General features: G+C 51.8%; 4 protein-coding genes across 4 annotated transcripts; all 4 read right to left on the bottom strand.

The window, feature by feature from the left end:
- Positions 1 to 1,443: 1,443 nt before the first annotated feature.
- adB (adenylosuccinate synthase ADE12) lies at positions 1,444 to 3,502 on the bottom strand (the record flags this gene model as incomplete). The annotated part of the gene is made up of 4 exons (XM_053099047.1): positions 1,444 to 2,154; positions 2,229 to 2,680; positions 2,767 to 2,866; positions 3,401 to 3,502. 4 exons carry the CDS (start codon positions 3,500 to 3,502, stop codon positions 1,444 to 1,446), a joined length of 1,365 nt encoding a protein of 454 aa, XP_052957136.1.
- Positions 3,503 to 3,826: 324 nt separating this feature from the next.
- Positions 3,827 to 6,664, bottom strand: KD926_006073 (DnaJ domain protein; the record flags this gene model as incomplete). Its single annotated transcript, XM_053099046.1, has 4 exons — positions 3,827 to 5,186; positions 5,253 to 5,322; positions 5,383 to 6,510; positions 6,568 to 6,664. The coding sequence occupies 4 exons, from the start codon at positions 6,662 to 6,664 to the stop codon at positions 3,827 to 3,829; spliced, it is 2,655 nt and encodes an 884-aa protein (XP_052957135.1).
- Positions 6,665 to 8,102: 1,438 nt separating this feature from the next.
- Positions 8,103 to 11,364, bottom strand: KD926_006072 (Zn(II)2Cys6 transcription factor; the record flags this gene model as incomplete). The annotated part of the gene is made up of 2 exons (XM_053099045.1): positions 8,103 to 9,029; positions 9,091 to 11,364. 2 exons carry the CDS (start codon positions 11,362 to 11,364, stop codon positions 8,103 to 8,105), a joined length of 3,201 nt encoding a protein of 1,066 aa, XP_052957134.1.
- Positions 11,365 to 13,181: 1,817 nt separating this feature from the next.
- KD926_006071 (MFS transporter) lies at positions 13,182 to 14,859 on the bottom strand (the record flags this gene model as incomplete). The annotated part of the gene is made up of 2 exons (XM_053099044.1): positions 13,182 to 13,962; positions 14,030 to 14,859. The coding sequence occupies 2 exons, from the start codon at positions 14,857 to 14,859 to the stop codon at positions 13,182 to 13,184; spliced, it is 1,611 nt and encodes a 536-aa protein (XP_052957133.1).
- Between the last annotated feature and the right edge of the window lie 1,917 nt (positions 14,860 to 16,776).

The raw sequence follows: 16,776 nt of genomic DNA, 5'->3' as shown, positions 1-16,776 counted from the left end.
GCGGCGTTTCTATCAATCATCTCTTGCTTGGCAAATGGATTTGATTTCAACGGATATCTCTCTCCTCTGGGTTCGACATCTTTTTTTTTATCCCATCTACTTCTTGACGCGTTTGATCTTTTCACCTACCTACCTACCTGAGCCTGTGTTTTAAATGTCCTAGAAGGTGGTGGAATTTCCCCCCCACCTGACTGACCTAACACTGTGACTTTATCCTTGTTTTGAATATTTGTCCTCTCTCTTCATCCACCATGTCCAGGGGAAAGAAGATACATTGTATTGTTTGTCTTACGCTGGGCGTCACTGGGACTGGATTTTTTTTCTCGTTGTCATTATGTATGCGGATATGTTACTGCACTTGTTCTTGACGTTGTCATTTTGTTGCTGTTGTTGTGGGGTTGCGAAGACACAGACAACTCGATGTATGTATTTCTATGTGTATATGTATATGTATATGCCCTCACAACTTACTTTAGCTATCTAGATAGTTATTGTATTCATCGATGGTTTTCTTCTTTATTTTGGAAGTACGTAGAGGAGATATTGTAATGTTTATCCCACATGGTATCTATCTATCTGTTGTATTAGCCTTGAGGATTGAGGACGATACGTCGGTAGCTCTACAATTATGGGACTAACTAGGTATTAAAATGAAAACCAAAAAACATCAGCCGAGTCAAGATAAGAAGTGGAAGACTAAATGACATGACTTATCTATCTACATGTCTATCAACATGTCCAGACATGCCTTGAACTTCACCTACCCACCTACTCAATAAGATACAAAGTAAATATACAAACAAGAAAAGAATCATCACCTGGTCAATCCCATGAGAATTTCTCAAGAAAAAAAAAAGAAGTAAAAAACACAGTGAAAAGAAAGATGAACCAAAAATTGAAATATGTTCTATTTATTCGTCTCCCCAATCCAATCCACCCACCCATTCCCATCGACCTAATACCTTTCTACTACCTAGGTATTATCGTTAAAAAGAAAAAAAGATCCGTCGATCTTCTCGAGTGTCGAGAGCAAGATCATTCTATAAAAAAAAGCAGAGAACCCCCAAGTAGAGAGCTCAAAAAGAACCAGAAAAAAAAGCAAGAAGTCAAGAAGTCATATAATCCAACCAAACGTACAGAGTAAATAAGAAGAAAAAAAATTTGACGATCCAGATCTCAATGGATCATCAAAGCAAGGAGATTGAAGCAAAGTTCAAATCAAATCAAGATATCAAGATATCAAGAACGAAGAAAGGAAGAAAGGAAAGGGAAGTAGAGAGGGGGGAAGGAGACCAACCTGTCGTTTTCCCCTTCCCGTTTCTAAAGATGTATGCAAGAACTGTAATCCGTTGTTTTCTCTTCTCTATCCATCTCCTTCTCTCTCTGTGTCTCTCTCCTCTTACTCCTCTACGACAGGAAGTTTTTGGAAGAAGGATTGATCATTTACTCACGGGCGATCATATCATCCCGAGCAGGGCCAGTGCCGATCCATTTCACAGGGACACCGCCGAGACCGCGCTCGATGTACTCGATGTAGGCGCGGGCGTTCGGGGGCAGATCCTCGTACTTCTTGGCGCCCATGGTGTTGCTCTTCCAGCCGGGCAGGGTGACGTACTCCACCTGGACCTTGTCGAGGACGTCGGCGTCGGCGGGGATGGTGTTCTCGGTGCGGGTGCCGTCGGGCAGGATGTAGGCGACACCGACCTTGATCTCGTCGAAGTCGTCCAGGATATCCAGCTTCGTCAGGTTCAGGGCGGTGTAGTGGTTGATGGCCTGGGAGTAGCGGCAGAGGACCAGGTCGAACCAACCGCAGCGGCGACGGCGGCCGGTGGTGACACCGAACTCACGGCCGACTTCCTGCAGCTTCGTACCGACTTCGTTGAGTTGTTCGCTGGGGAAGGGACCGGAGCCGACGCGGGTGGTGTAGGCTTTCACGACACCGACGATCGACGTGATGCTGGTGGGGTTCAGGGAAAGGGCCTGAACGGCACCGCCCAGACCGGTCGACGAGGAAGTGACGTAGGGGTAAGTGCCGTGGTCCAGGTCAAGCATGAGGGCGTTAGCACCTTCGACCAGGGTGTTGGGAGAGTCTTTGTATTTCTGCAGGAAGGCCAACTGGTCGACAATGTAGGGACCAAGCTTGGTGCGGTATTCCTGGGGATGGTCAATATCAGCCGTCAAGACGGCTCGTGCAACACATGATAGGGGGAAAGAAAATGCTCCCTCACCTTGAACCGCGCAATCTCGTCCTCGACGCTATAGTCGAGCTCACCGAAGCGGGCAGTGTATCCAGCGTGCAGGGTCCGCAGCTTGCGCTCGAAGACAGCCTCGTCCAGGATCTCGCCAACGCGAACACCCCGACGAGAAGCCTTGTCACTGTAGCAAGGGCCGATACCTTTACCCGTGGTGCCAACCTTGCGGCCACCCAGCTTGGCCTCCTCCAGGCCATCCACAACAGAGTGCAGGTCCAGACAGACGTGAGCACGATCCGCGACAAAGATGCGCTCGCTGGCACCCTTCAGACCCTTCTCCTCGAGAGAGGCCAACTCCTTGAAGAAGCTGGGGACGTGGAAGACAGTTCCCGCGCCGATGAGGTTGATACACGAGGGGGAGACTAGGCCGGAGGGAAGGATGTGGAAATCGTAAGTCTTCGAGCCGTGAACGATAGTATGACCCGCATCTGAGCGCAATCCAGTCAGTATCCGTTGACGCAGTCGATCCCTACCCCTCGGCGGGGTTGGATAGATAGAAATGAAGGTGACTCACTATGACCGCCAGCGGCACGGCAGCAAAGCGTAGCCTCCTGCGAAAGCATATCGGTGATCTTCCCCTTTCCTAATAACCCATTTGATTCGTAATTAGTGCCCTATTACATCTCCAGAATGATCGATGCATTCTCCAATGGATCCCGGGTCCCCACCTTCATCACCCCACTGGCTACCCAGCACGATTGTGATACCCATATTGGCTATGTAAGTGAAACAGCGATCCAGCTAAGTTATCTCTCGCGATTGTAGGAGACTGTCGTCGGTCGAGTCTCTTCAATTGGCACGTAAACCACAGCCAGGAGGATAGAAATCCGAGACTTGAGACGTGGGGTCCAAAGAGGTTCAAAAACAAGTTTGGAATCCCGGGGTAAAAGTGCGCAATCAGATGCTAGAACTTTCAGATAGAGAAATCCAAAGAGGAATTGAGCAAGACAGCAAGGCACAAAGCCAACAAGGAATGGAGTAAAAAGGTGATGGAGCAGCTGCGAAAAGTTCGCGACCGTCAAAGATCCAAAAGCGGGAAAAGAAACGGAGGGGAAACCTGCGCAGAGCCAAAGTCATATATGCCCGTCGACTCCCGCGGTGACTCAGCCCCTCCCCGGTTAGGCGGGCTGGTAATGCTGTGACCGTACCGTACGGAATTTCCCTGGGTCAGGGCCACTGACAGCGCTGCCCACGGCTTTCTTACCGTCTGGTCCGGTCACGCTGTCGACTTGGCGGGGTCGCGCCCGCATTGGGCAGGTGGCGGCCTAAGGCGGAGGGCTCCGCGATCGGACGGACTAGGGCTTGGGGCTTGGGGTTAGGGTCGTTGACGGTCACGAACATACGGACGAGGATGCGCAAAGGACGGATTAAAAAAGGATAAGGTAACTAGATACGTAGTGAGAATGAATCTATGGTACAAAAGACACTCGTGCCTCCTTTTTATGTTTCCCGGGCGTTGTATCTCGTCCGGTCCTGTGGATCCTTGAAGTCCCTCCCAGAAAACGCCCATTCCATGCAATAAAAGAAACGAGTTTGATCAATCGATCTTGACTGATTGACGGACTGAGTGTTCCTCAAAAAAGCCGACTACCGTTCAGAAGCGAATCTCGCAGCTGTCCGTGCGCGATGATGCATTCCATGTGCATCTCCCTCGCCACTTCCCAGTGCTTTTGGGCCTGCCTATCCTGCTCGAGCGAGCGGACGTAACCGTTGAATCCACATTTGCTGCTTTGGGGGACCTTGGTGTCATCTTCGTCTTCCTCCTGCGCCTCCTTAGAGTCATACTGGCCATCCCCATTGCTGACTTTCACACCGGCCGAGTCGCCCACAGCACCCAACCAGTGTGGAGCCATTCCCGTGTCGAGAGTCTCCTGGCGCGCGACGAAATGATGAAGCATTTCCTTGTTGAAAGCGCTCCACCGTCGCATATAGACTTCCATCTCATAGAGGTGTCGGTCCCAAGCAGCACGCGAAAGCCCGAGTCGCTCGGATCCTAGACTCATGGGCACCAGCGCCGGCGGCTGCGGGCGTTTCGGGGGATTGGGCAACACGAGCTTGGGAACACGGATGTCATTCATCGTTGTTTTGGAGGCTTTGGCACGGGATTCGAACGGTAGACTGGCGTGGATGTCTTGCAGATCATCAATGCCTCCATTACTCGTAGAGGTGAACGGCGCTGCTTCACGTAGTCCATCCAGGTTGAAGAGTTTGCTCTCTGTTGAATTCTCCATCTTACTCGAAGCCGGCTGGGTCTGCGAAGGGTTTTCTTTTCCAGCACCCTTGGCTGGTCCCGGCTCTACATTTGTATCTGTACCCGCACCCGTGGGCGGGGCCGTGTTCGCAGGAAGTTCATCATCAAGATCCATAGCCTCGACATCATCCGGTCCGGATCCAGTCTTTGGAGTTTCCGGCTTGTCGCTTTCATTAACGGTGGATTCGGCCTCTTCGGCCTCCGTAGCGACGGTAGCCGGCTGCGGTGTTGGCCGTACTTTAGCTCCCGGGCGAGCATTTTGTTTCCTCGGGCTCTTCTGGCGCTGAGCATTCGCAGCTTGCTGTGGGTTCTTAGATTCGTCATCCTTTGGCATGGCCCAACCACTGTCACTGAATTTCCGGGCCCAGTCGTCCGCATGGAACTTGCCCTCCGGGAAAGGAGGGTATTTCTGCTGGCTGGTAGATCCTGAACGGGATGATTCGTGAGTGGATGATGCTCCTGCTGCCGAATCACTCCCCGGTTTAGGGCTGTTCCTGGTTTCGGTCCGTCCTCGACTGTCGAGCCTGGTTGGGGACTGAGCGGGTTCTTGACCGGGTGGTGTTGGTTTGAAGAAATCGAAGCCTCCCCAGCTATCTGCGGAGAAGGGCTTCCTGAGATCGTCATGGCTGCTGCTTTTGAAAGTTCCAGTAGGTGGTATATTGTCGGTTTTGGGTCCTGGAGTGCTGCACAAGATAGTTAGCTACCAGTATTTCCAGGCCATTGTCGGAGGGTACACAGGTTCGTCATACGATTCGAAAGGTGTTTGGGCTCGAGCACCGAACACATTTCCCGGTGGTGCTGTACCATCGAATTCATGGACTGTCAAAGGGTGGTTTTGTCAGTTTTGCTATAATCCTGGCACCTAAAGGAATTACTCACTATTGGCAGCACCCCCTGGCTGCTGCGTATGGAAACCAGAGAATTTCTGATGAGGACGAAGCCTGCTCTTTGGAACCGCCTTGGGTTTGTGCGCAGGGAATATATCGTCATCGTCGGTCTCACTCGAGCTCGTAGACGAGTAATTGCGGGATGTGTCCGTTTTGAACTTGGGGCTAGCACTCCGATGCCTGCCTGACTCAGGCGGTGTCGGGCTGGGGGGATTCGTCCGCGAATATGGTTTAGGACTTCCAGTTGATTCGCGAACACTCGAAGACCGCCCGAAGCCCGTACTCGAAAAGACAGTCCGCTCGCCTCCCGTACTAGAATATTGTCTACTAGCGCGCTCGAATTCCGGGGTACGCAGGGTGTCTGCGCGACTGGAGAATCCGGCGGCTGCTTTCCTGGCTGTCGGAGACGGGGCAGTCCCGAAGACATTAGGGGTGTGCGAACGCTCGCCGCGATACGCGTTAGAGTAGGAGGCCGTGCTGGAGGCCATGGGTTCATCACCACCGGCGGCCGCTCGCGGGGCGAAACCCTGCTTCTTCCGAGCGGATTGCGCACGCGAAGGGTCCGGGGTCGAGGGTTTCGGGGGCGTTTTGAAATACTCGTAGGCGGATTTGGGTCGTTGCTGGCCCCCAGAAGCTGCAGTAGGTCGAGGCGTAGCCCCCGGAAACGCCGATCGTCCGGTACGAGGGTCAAATTGGTTCCATCCCGGCATACCATTGCCCTTCATTTCTTGGAACCCACGGTAGGCGTCAGCACGGGTCTGTCCCTCATCCTTTGTCTTCTCCCAAGGCTGCTTGGGTGCCGCGCGAGCATAACTAGCATACCGCTGCGCGCCGGAGGACGGACCACTGTGGTACGATTGGGGTCGCGCAGAGAAGGGCTGTTTCGCAGTCGGAGGCTTCGGTGAAGGCGTCGAGGTGAAGTTACTCGTGGCAGTTTTCCTTGCGGCACTGGGTTTCGGTGGCCCGTAAAGCTTTCCATACCCAGCGCGTAACCGATCCGTGTCATATTTCAACCGTTGTTGCGGGTCGCTGAGGATTTCGTGGGCGGCCTGAATGGCCTGGAACTTCGATATAAATTCCAACTCCCGGCCTGGGTTCCTATCGGGGTGATATTTGAGTGCTAAAAACAGACGTCAACAAGAGCTCGTGCGGCCCAGTCTTATCAAAATCGCCTTACCTAGCTTTCGGAACTGCTTCTTTATATCCTCCGACTCGGCGCTCGGCGTCAAAGCCAAGTCCGCATAGTAATCCCTCCGCACATCTGTTTTCACCATATTGCGAGAGAACCGTAGCCAGGGGGCTCCGGTCGATTGCCGAAGGAAGATGTCACACTATAGTCGCACCACTTTCTAGTCGTCTCCCACATGACCTGCCACAGGAAACCTAGAAGACACAATGGCGGGGTTCGGAGGACGATGTGATCGAAAGAAGGAAGACCGAGCGACCCAAATTGGAAAAAGCTCCAACAGCGTGAGGTTAAACAAACACCTTGAGCTGAACGAACGACCAACCGACGACGATGGGATACGTCGACAAAGCGGTAAGAATTATCTGCGGTTTCGGATTTAGTCCGTGGGGGGGTGAACGAGACCCAGAGATAGCTTCCAGAACACCTGCTAAAGTATCGAACCGCGTATTTATTGTCTCATCTATCGAAGACTGGCTGCGCGGAGTATTGCTTAACAACCCTGGGGGCAAAGGGCGATCTGGCTGAAGGCACGAGAAAAGAACATGATCTTCCCAACCGAGGGGCTCTGACGAACGGAACAAAGGGCGGTATTGTAGGACACGTCGAACGCAGGTATATACCCGAGGATGGTACGCAGGGAGACAGGGGGAGAAGGTATCTCGAGAATTTGTAGGATCGAAAGCAAGGCCGTAGCTGAATTGAAGAAGGCAGCGAGCTTCCAGGCGCAGCGAGAGTTGATCGGACCTTTTTATCTCACGCGAGACTCTCCAGAGACTGGCAGATACGAAGGAGGGTCGAAATCAGCGAAGAAAAAAATAATAAGATAAAAAGAAAAAGAAACGAGCGAGAGAACTGCGGTTATCGACAGCCAAGACAGGGTGCGCTGGCCTGCGCCAGATCAAAGATGGGTTTCATCCCGGAGGTTTTTCTTTTTGTTTTGGCGGTTGCGGGAACAACTCAAGGGCCGATTTGCTGCCCAATGAATCCGGGCCTCACCTTCGCTCTTGGATATCCAAGCAAGGCACTGAGCGTCGTGATGAGTCTACGCAGAGTTGTCGATCTGGAAAAAATAATCATAGTGAAATTGTCTTCTCGAATTGCGCGTTTCATGAGCCGCAACAGCTCGGATATCCAAAACAAGCATCGTAGCAACGACAAACAAACAAACAAACAAAAGCAAGTATATCCGCTAGCATGTAAAAAAGCAGGTACATACTATGCATACTTATATCAACATGAAGAGGTACCTTCCAAATACTCTCGGCCTTCATAAACAAGGGGCACCGAGTCCAAAATAAAAAGTCCAAAATAAGTATCAGATCATAGCGAAAGAAATGGAAGGAAACTAGAAAATTCGTCGAATCATTTCATCCATCCTTTTGAGAAACCCAGAACGCACGAAGGCCAAGGGCAAATAAGAGAATAAGAAAAACGAGGTGCTAAGAAAAAGGGTCTCTGCCCAACAGCCCAGCGACCACTAGAGATGTCAATCCAAGCACCACCCCCACCTGTCAATGATCGCCCTACTGGGCATCCCCAGATGGACCGGCGCCCGATCCACCGAAGAAATAGCCTTCTAAAATGTCGAGATTGGGGTTTTCGCTCCAATCATGTTGGAAGTCGACCGCCATGCCAAACCCGAGGTCAATCCCGACGCTATGGCCTACGCCGTGTCCCAATGAGGGCATTGCCTGCAGATTGTATTCCGACATTTCGTCTGAACCAAAGTGAGCTTGTCCTTCGGCCCCCGCAGGATCAAATTCCAAGAAGTCTAGGCTGATCCCGGATTGGTGTTCTGGGTCCATAGCTTGTGACGGTTGGTGGCCGGAGTGAGCAACAACGCTGCTAGGTGATGCGCTTGGCTGCGGAGAGTTTGTGAAGAAATATTGCTGCTGCTGCTGCTGTTGCTGTTGCTGCGGTGAGACGGGGCTCTCGTAGTTACCATAAAACTCTATGGGGGGAGACTGCTGAGGCGGCGGTCGAGTAGCTCGACTGGGAGTAAAGTTCGACGATGACGCTTCGGAGTATTCCGATCGGCCATATGCCTGTACCGGCTTGCGCGAGCCACCGGGTTGACGATCCGAAACGGAATTGTTGTCATTAAACAGATCCCCCAGATTCATGTCAAACCTCGGCAATGGACGGGACTGGCGCGTCTGCGTTGATCGTCGCACGGGCCCATGAGACGGTCCCTGTCTCTGATCCATAGTATATCGCGCATGCTGTCTGGATCGGTTATTGTACGGGCCATTTGAAGACGATGGATTGGTCTGTATGCGAGTCAAATCTACCTGGGAACCAAACCCGGTGGTTGACAGGCACATTTGCACGGTCGCTTTACTCATCCGCTCAAAAGCATCTCGACATGATTCTGCGGGCGGGCACTTATACATCAAATCTCCCAGCACGGACGTGGCAGCAAGCACTGTAAAATCCACCTCATCAAGGGTCTAATCGTTCTAGTTAGCTTGAGCCCGGACTGATCTGCAGCGGGGCTACAGGGGAACCTACCAAACGGCTTCGGACCAAGGGAGAATGCCAGATCGCATACAAGAATGAGATGCCTGCCATAAAGATATGATGGGTGGCTAAGTAGGTGTAATTCACCAATCGCACGCGATGCATTTGACGGTATATCCGAATGACTTTCTGACCGGCTTCAGCGACCTTGTAGTAAATATCATCTTCATCCTCGACCTCATCCACGTTAGAGAATGACGGACTAGATACGTCTTCGGCCGGTGTCATTTCTTCCGCCAGCTCCGCGGGGACCGTGAGGCTTTGTTGATACAGCATGATGACTGCTTGCCAGTAATTCAGTTCGAGGAATTCGACGGAGAACTGCACGCCCGTTTCACGTCGAGTGGGCGCGCTCTGTTGCCACTCTGCTAATCGCCGGTGGACATCTTTCCGCCACGAACGGAAAGAGTCGAAGCCTTGTAGAAAGGGAGACGAAAGGTCCGAGCGCATGAATCGCCTTGCGGCATAGGGAGCCTTTTGTCTAGCAAATCGGGCTTGTTGATGCTGTAGCACGTCCTGGATCTCGGACTGTAGCACCCTCAGCTTGAAATAATGATGTGCCGCATGCTTGTAACTTGGAGCACCTTCCGGGGGTGCCAGAATCCCGGACTTGGTGATATATGAGTCCTCCAACAGTGACGGGAACTCGGTGCTGATGGCCTGATCACTGATTCCGAAGGGGCGGCCCACGCAACAGCTGACCAAACGGTCAAAGCTATATACACACCACCACAGCCGGCGACGGAGATCGCGAACCCACTCTCGGCGTCCACGCTCGCGGTTATCGATGCGCGCCTTTGTGCTATCTTCGCCTTTGCTATGCGAGCGATTCAAACTTTCATCGCCATGCGAATCAATGCCGGCGCCGTCCTCATAATGGAGACCAAGATCGACAGCCAGCCGCATGGCGACCCCGACGATGTACCAAAGCCCCGGAGCCACAGGCCGCAACAAGGCGAAACTAGCGAGCAACAGCACTGCCTGCAGCTCCTCTAGCGCACCAAAACCATCACCTGACGACGACGCCCCCAGGAAAGATTCCAGGTGAATGATGGCCGAGGCATGATATTCTTCCGGTTGACATTGATGGTTTGACAACCGCGGCCTCTTGGCAGAGGACAAGGTGGGCGATTGAACATGGCCTTCAGATTTATCCTCATTTGATGCTTTATCTTCAAATATGATGCCGGCGCCAATGGCGAATACGATGTTAAGGATATAAAGGCTGCGAGGGGAACGGCTTTTCTCGTCGACCGCGTAAGTACGGTCCAGGAGATCCATGAAATCGGCGCGGTGGAGAATGGGCATTTGGGGGTTTGCATGCTCGAAATACAGATGGGCCAAGCGTTCGGCCAGCTCGCGGTCCGGGAACGTTGCACATTTCATCATCGGCCTCGTCTGGAGACCAAAAAAGGAATCTCGCATGGTACTTCCCGCCGTTCCGGTAGCGCTATGGGGTAACCGCTCATGAGGCCGCATGGGGCCACGGTCCGATCCATTGCCTGCGACGGAGCTTTTCACCGCAGCGAACACGACTCGCGCAAAGGAGATACCCGACGTGGAACCCAAATATCGAGGATCCGACGTGCCTTGGACCGAGACCATGCCAATATTCGACACGAGGTTGTGTATCCGCCAGTTGTCTTCGCGTTCGTGATCTCGATTGGCCTCCGGATCGTGCTCATTCTCCGGGTTCCCATCGGGTCGCGAAACCAGCCTCTGCTTCTCCCCTTTCACTTGCGTCACTCTCCCGTTTGTTGTGTCAGCGGTCGGAATTTCGACGCTTGTCGACATCTCCGCGCTAACTACTTGAGTCTGGGCAGGATCGAGACCGGCTTCCACTTTGATAGCATCCTCTTCGTCAAAGGCTACCGGGTCTTTGAATTCAATTTGTTTGTCCATCAACAGTTTCTCTAGATATGCCACGCGGGTCTCGAGGAAATACACATAGCTCCGTGGGATCTCTCGTTTTGTAATAGGGTCATAGCCAACACAGCGCACACCAGCCTTCTCGCATGACTGACATCGGGGCAGCCGTTGATCGCAACGGTTCTTGCGTAGTCGGCAGCGGTTACACGCGGAGACATTGCGGAACGAAGAATTCGATGCGGAGGAGGGCGCGAGCGGGCGATTCATAGGTGCGTCGCGGGAGGAGCGCAGCGGTTGCGCCGACGTGTCCGGCAGGGTCGGAGCGGGCTCCGCAGGCGGGTGCGGTCGTTTCCTCCCTACGGAGGTTGGCGAAACCGGGGACGCAGGGTTCAGCATGATGGGAACAGTACCTAGACAGGAAGCGCACACATGCGACGACGCCCCGAGGAGGGAGAACCGTTGCAGCGAGCCAAATGAAGCGGGGAGGAGGCCGAATACCGAGGACCCAGAGACGAACCAGCATTCATATTAAGTCATGCGCTGGGCTGGCGTTGTAGTTGAGTCGGCCTGTCGGCGCGGTCGAGGAGTTTTCTCGCTTCGACAGCAGGAGGACGACTGACGGGAAACCAACGGAACTCCTCACTTCTAGGTGGTATCCCTATCCGCGGGCTTTCTTAGTCTCCGAGATGATAGTCGGGTCGAGAGGCGAATGGGGTCTGGAGGGCAGGGCACAATCGCAGCCCATGTCGGAAAGGGTCTGCCACCACCACTGTGATCTCAACGGCACGGCAGGACCAAGGCGGCGCGATGCAAGACGATTGAAGAAAAATTGCGAAGCATGGGAGTTCGGATGGGACAAATTGGTAGAGCCCAGACTGACACTTGGGGAAACCGGTACCTAGGCAATTTAGTTCGTGGACTAGTAACAAAGAGCTGTATGGGCAGCGTAAGTTAGGTTGGATGAAGAAGCGAGCTCAAGTGCCGAGGACTAGAGCATGGTGCAACCATTAGTACTGGGGCCAACTTGCCCCTTGAGCACATAGGTCTTGAGGGGATTGAGAAGGTTGTTGTAGAAAGTGTGTCTATTTACTGCCTGCCTAGGAGCAGTGTGAGGGAGCAGGTGCATCCATGGATGTTGGCTGAGGCAAACAGCCCAAACACTCCGGCGGTACAATACCGTACTTTTGGCACGTGATTGGCCGCTGATAAGCAGGCTGCGTTAGTCAGCAGGACTGCGTGGGGTCGTTCTTTCCTCTTCCAGCTCGCTCCAGCTTCTGGAAGGAACCCCCTTCGTCCGGGCAGTTCCCCTTCGATACCTCCAAGTGCTACGATCCTCTCACTCTCCAGAACTACACTCCCTACAGCAGGGCTGGGCTCCCTCGCCGACAACACAAGGGGGTCTGAAACCCCCCTGGTTCGATTCAGACCCCGCACTATTCGATGACGTGAAAGAGCACCAAGTGGCATGCATGTCAAGTAAGGCTTGGCTCTGTGGCACTGACAGGTATCCATCCTCTTCCCAGGTGGCATGCGGGGGATGTAAGTGGTCCCGTCAGCCCCGTCGTTGGAGGAGGGGGTCTATGATTTCCGCGCAAGTCATGTTCGAGTGGGTAAAAATGTATATAGTGATAAGATGAGAAGGCGCGACGATGAAGTCACCTCGGCCTTCCCCCAAATGATATTCGCTCTCAAACGAGTTGGATATAATGATAATGACAAAGAACCTCCCAGATGCATATGAAGAAAGTAAAAATCAAGCGTGCCCAGCCATGCCCCTGATGAAATCCCAGATGAACAGAAAAGAAAAAGACGTCCGGCCCTCATGCTTCTTTTTGAATATGCATCCAGTCTAACAAACTGCGCCTTCACCCAATCTTGAATCATGATCTAAAACATTGCGAGAAATAAACAGTAAACAACCCCAATCCACAGGAAAATCCACCCTTGTCAAGAGACAAATGCATAGAAGGGTCAAAAATAGAAATGAATTGGCGGAAGATGGAAATGCGGAAGATGCGAGAAAAAAAAACTGGCATAAGATCGACGAAATGGAGAGCGGGGATCCGGAGGGAAACGGAAAAGAGAAAGGGATGCAATGCAATGCAAGAAAAAAAATGTAAAAAGAATAAGAGTAAGAATAAGAGCGGGAAACGAAAAAAAAAAGAGGTCGAATATGGTGAGAGTGGCAATGACATGAGGGTCAAATTGCCAAATCACTCATGCACGGGTTTGAGCGTGGCTGGGGTCAAATCCACGTTGGGGATTTCAGCGTCATCGACACTGGTCCGCGCCGAAGAGAGCAATCTCCGCACCTCTTCTGCGGTGGCATCTTCTTTACCAGCTGTGAAAGAACCCTGCAGGCCATTCCTGCCCACATTCAAGGGCCCCGCGGGTTCTTTCTCGGCATCCTTGCGCCCCTCGCTCTCTTCCATCCAGAAACTTTCGATGGCTCCGATGATGCACACCAGGCCGCACGCCCACCACGCGATAACCGAGTATCCACTCTCCAAGCCTTTCGAGTGAAGCAGACCCGTCACGGTTGGGCCGAAGGCGCGGCTCAGACTAGCCGTCGAGGCGGCGGCGCCGTTGATGGAGCCCAGGACTTTGGAGGAAGGAGCGGCGTTGGCAAGCAGGATGGCGGTAGCGGGGAATGCGATGACATGGACAGTAATCTTGCAGATCAGGGCAACGTACACGGCGGTCGTCTGGAGCGCCTCGGGCAGGAGAATGAGATAGGGAACCAGCAGGTAGAGGGGTGGCCAGACAAGCAGAACGAAGCGAAAGGTGCGCAGGGTGCCAAAGTGTCGAACGACGAAGGGGAACAGCCAAAGCTGCGCGATCATGGAGTAGACGCCCTGCACCGCCAGCATAAAACCGATCGTCTTGGTGGCCATTCCTAAACCTCCCGTGAACTTGAAGGGAAGTACGACCTCCTCGTCGGATTTCGGGGTGCTCAGGAAGACGGGCATCAGCTGGTCGAACGAAACGCTATGGCTGGAGGTGATGTCAGTGTTCAAATCCCTCAATTACGCAAGGGGGAGGGAAAGGAGATGAAGCGTACTATGCGAGAACTCCGTAGGCGATGATATTGAAAATGACCTGCTTCGTAAACGCTTTTGGCGTCTCCTTCTGTCCTTCAATGTCGTCATTGTCGGACAAAGAATCCGACTCTTTCACCGGACCCAAACGAGGCGAAGATTCGGTGCTTCTGTATTCCGGCGGAGGGAGATCGAAGTAATCCGTTCCGGTTAAATCCGTCTTGACGTCCGTGTCCTCGGAAAGCTGGACACGCGATCCTGAGCATTTACCGACCAGCCAATGGCCCAATTCCAACCCGGGGTCACGGCGATATTTCTTCTCGGGATGGGTCTCCTCCAGAAACAACAAACCAACGACGACTCCGAAGACGAGGATGACAACGCAGACCACGTTGGGCAGCAGAAATGGGAAGCTATCAAAGATGGTACCGCGCTGGAATAACCAGGGATAGTTGTCGCAGGGCTGTGCCAGCGCACCACCCATGGCGGGTCCGATGATCGATCCTAAGCACCAGACAAATGGCATAATCGAGTAAGCTCGGGGCTGGTGTTCTTTGACGGTCACAATCTCCGCCACGGTGGTCTGGAGAACGCCGATGTTTCCATTCAGCAGACCCCCTAGGGCTCGGGCAACCATCGCGACTGGCAGGTTGGGAGCGAATCCGAATACAATCATACTGATGGCGGTTCCAATCAGACCCATGACCAAGACCGGTTTCCTACCAATCTTGTCGCTCATTCGACCCCAGAACATGCCCGCTGAGAACTCCGCAAATGTAAATGCAGATGTAATCATCCCCGCATAGAGGGCAATTTTCTGGTCGTTATCGGTCACGTGGAACGATTCGACCATTTGATAGACGTAGGGGAAGATGGACATGAACGCAATTGGCTCGCAAATGCGGCATAATGCTTGTCAAACTGTCAGTCTCCATGCTAATTCAACGGTATGCAACGCAGAAGAGCGGTCAAAAATGCGACAGGAAAAGGGCAAGAAAGGGGTCCGTGGAATTGCGACAAGCGGGCAAAGTGCAGGGGGGGGACGGAAGGGCAAAAGATCAAAAAAGAAAAGAAAAAATGGCAAACAAATCTTCTGCGCGCACACACTATGCAGTCCAAAAAAAATTTATGACCTTGCACGCAAAGAATTTCAAAACATACCCAGTACAAAGAGTTGGCGGATGGGAAAAGCGGACCAATCACCACCGTCATCGTTATGCCGGCGGCCTTGAATACATGCCGGTCGTTTGAACATATTGTCGATGTGAACAATCTCGCGAAGTCGACGGGTCCAAAGGTCTTTTGAATTGGTTTCTTCGCCTTCCTCAAGTAATAAAAAAAAAAGAAGACCACTTCCGGGAAGATGGCAATTGAGGGCGTGCGTCAAAAAGAATGTGTCGGCTCAGTTGCGAATTCTCCGTTAATCCTGTAGTAGGGAGGGAATGTAGTGATAAGATCGTTCGTTATATTGAAGGAAGGACGTTATTTTGTTTTTTTCTTTTCTTTTCAAAGGGGCTGCCGCATTTCTTCCCCCCCTGTTGACGGTTGACCTCAAGAGATCTTTCTTTGGAATAAAGAAAAAAAGATGGTCCAATCGTACTTTGCCCCCTTCTTTGGTTCGCTTTGGGTTTCTGGTCCCGAAAACGGCGACTGCAAGGGAATCGGATCAACAAATCTTAAACCCGGGTAATAAGAGGTTGAGCAACACCAAAGGAAAGTCGGCGCAAGAGAATGGCAGTAGTGAATGGAAGATCGGGAGGCAATTGAATCAGGTCAGAAAGGAGTAGTCAGGAAGAGGTGAGGTTGAGATGGACCGAAGTAGACCGGAACAGGATCGGTATAGTTTAAGGGTAGTAGTGGTGATGGGAAGATGGAAGGAGGGACCGGAAGAAAAGCAAGAAGGTTGCAGTGAAGCAGAATGGAACGAAGAGTTTGAGGAATTTGAAAAGTTAGAAAAGGGAAGGAGAAAGGAGATCCGGACGGGAAGGGGAATTAAAGGAAGTATTTGAAGTGGATAGTAGACTGGATATGTGATCAGGCCAAAGACTAAAAGCATCAACGGTTCAACATCTGGGACGACAATAATGGAGCCCATTTCGGTTACAGCTGTACAAGATGGTGCAGGATGCAGACAGCAAACAGTCGTCGAGGAGTAACAGGATCCACATCCGGTGATGATGATGATTTAAAATAATCATTTATTATTTATTATTTGGGTTTCGATTTATTCCATTTTGATTTTCGATTTATTTTAATTTTTAATCGTCATTTTTTATTTATTTATTTTCTTAGCAGACAGATTCGTACGGAGTGCCTAGTAGACCGGCATACGCAAAGTGAACGACACTGGTATGGATCGGGGCTATCCGACTGGGCCGTCCGGGCCACTTCCACTCTCCTACTAAGTACGACGGAAGGGAGCGCCAGGGAAGAGCGACACAGGGAAAAATGATTTAAAAAAGAATTAAAAAAAAAAGAGAACCTGAAAGGGGGTGGAGCCAATAGCAGAGCAGAAGGAACAGTCACCAAACCACTCCATACATCATTTTTTAGGTAGGTTACCTGGGTAGGCACATACATACATCCATCCATCCAAGGCAGACCAATACCGTTCTTACATACCTGCTGTATGGAAGGGAAAAAATGAAAAACAGTCCGAATACCCATCCGCATAAGAGCGGTATGTCTTTGGATTTCTTACAGGACCAAAAAAAATATAAAAAAAATTATATTTGAAAAATTTGAAAAATCAAAAACAAAAAAAAAAAAA

The sequence above is a fragment of the Aspergillus affinis genome (genome assembly GCF_023601865.1).
Source record: "Aspergillus affinis strain CMG 70 chromosome Unknown NODE_30_length_300691_cov_86_450199, whole genome shotgun sequence".
NCBI classification, from domain to species: Eukaryota; Fungi; Ascomycota; class Eurotiomycetes; order Eurotiales; family Aspergillaceae; genus Aspergillus; species Aspergillus affinis.
Note: the sequence above shows the minus strand (reverse complement) of the source record. Positions and strands in the feature narration are given on the sequence as shown.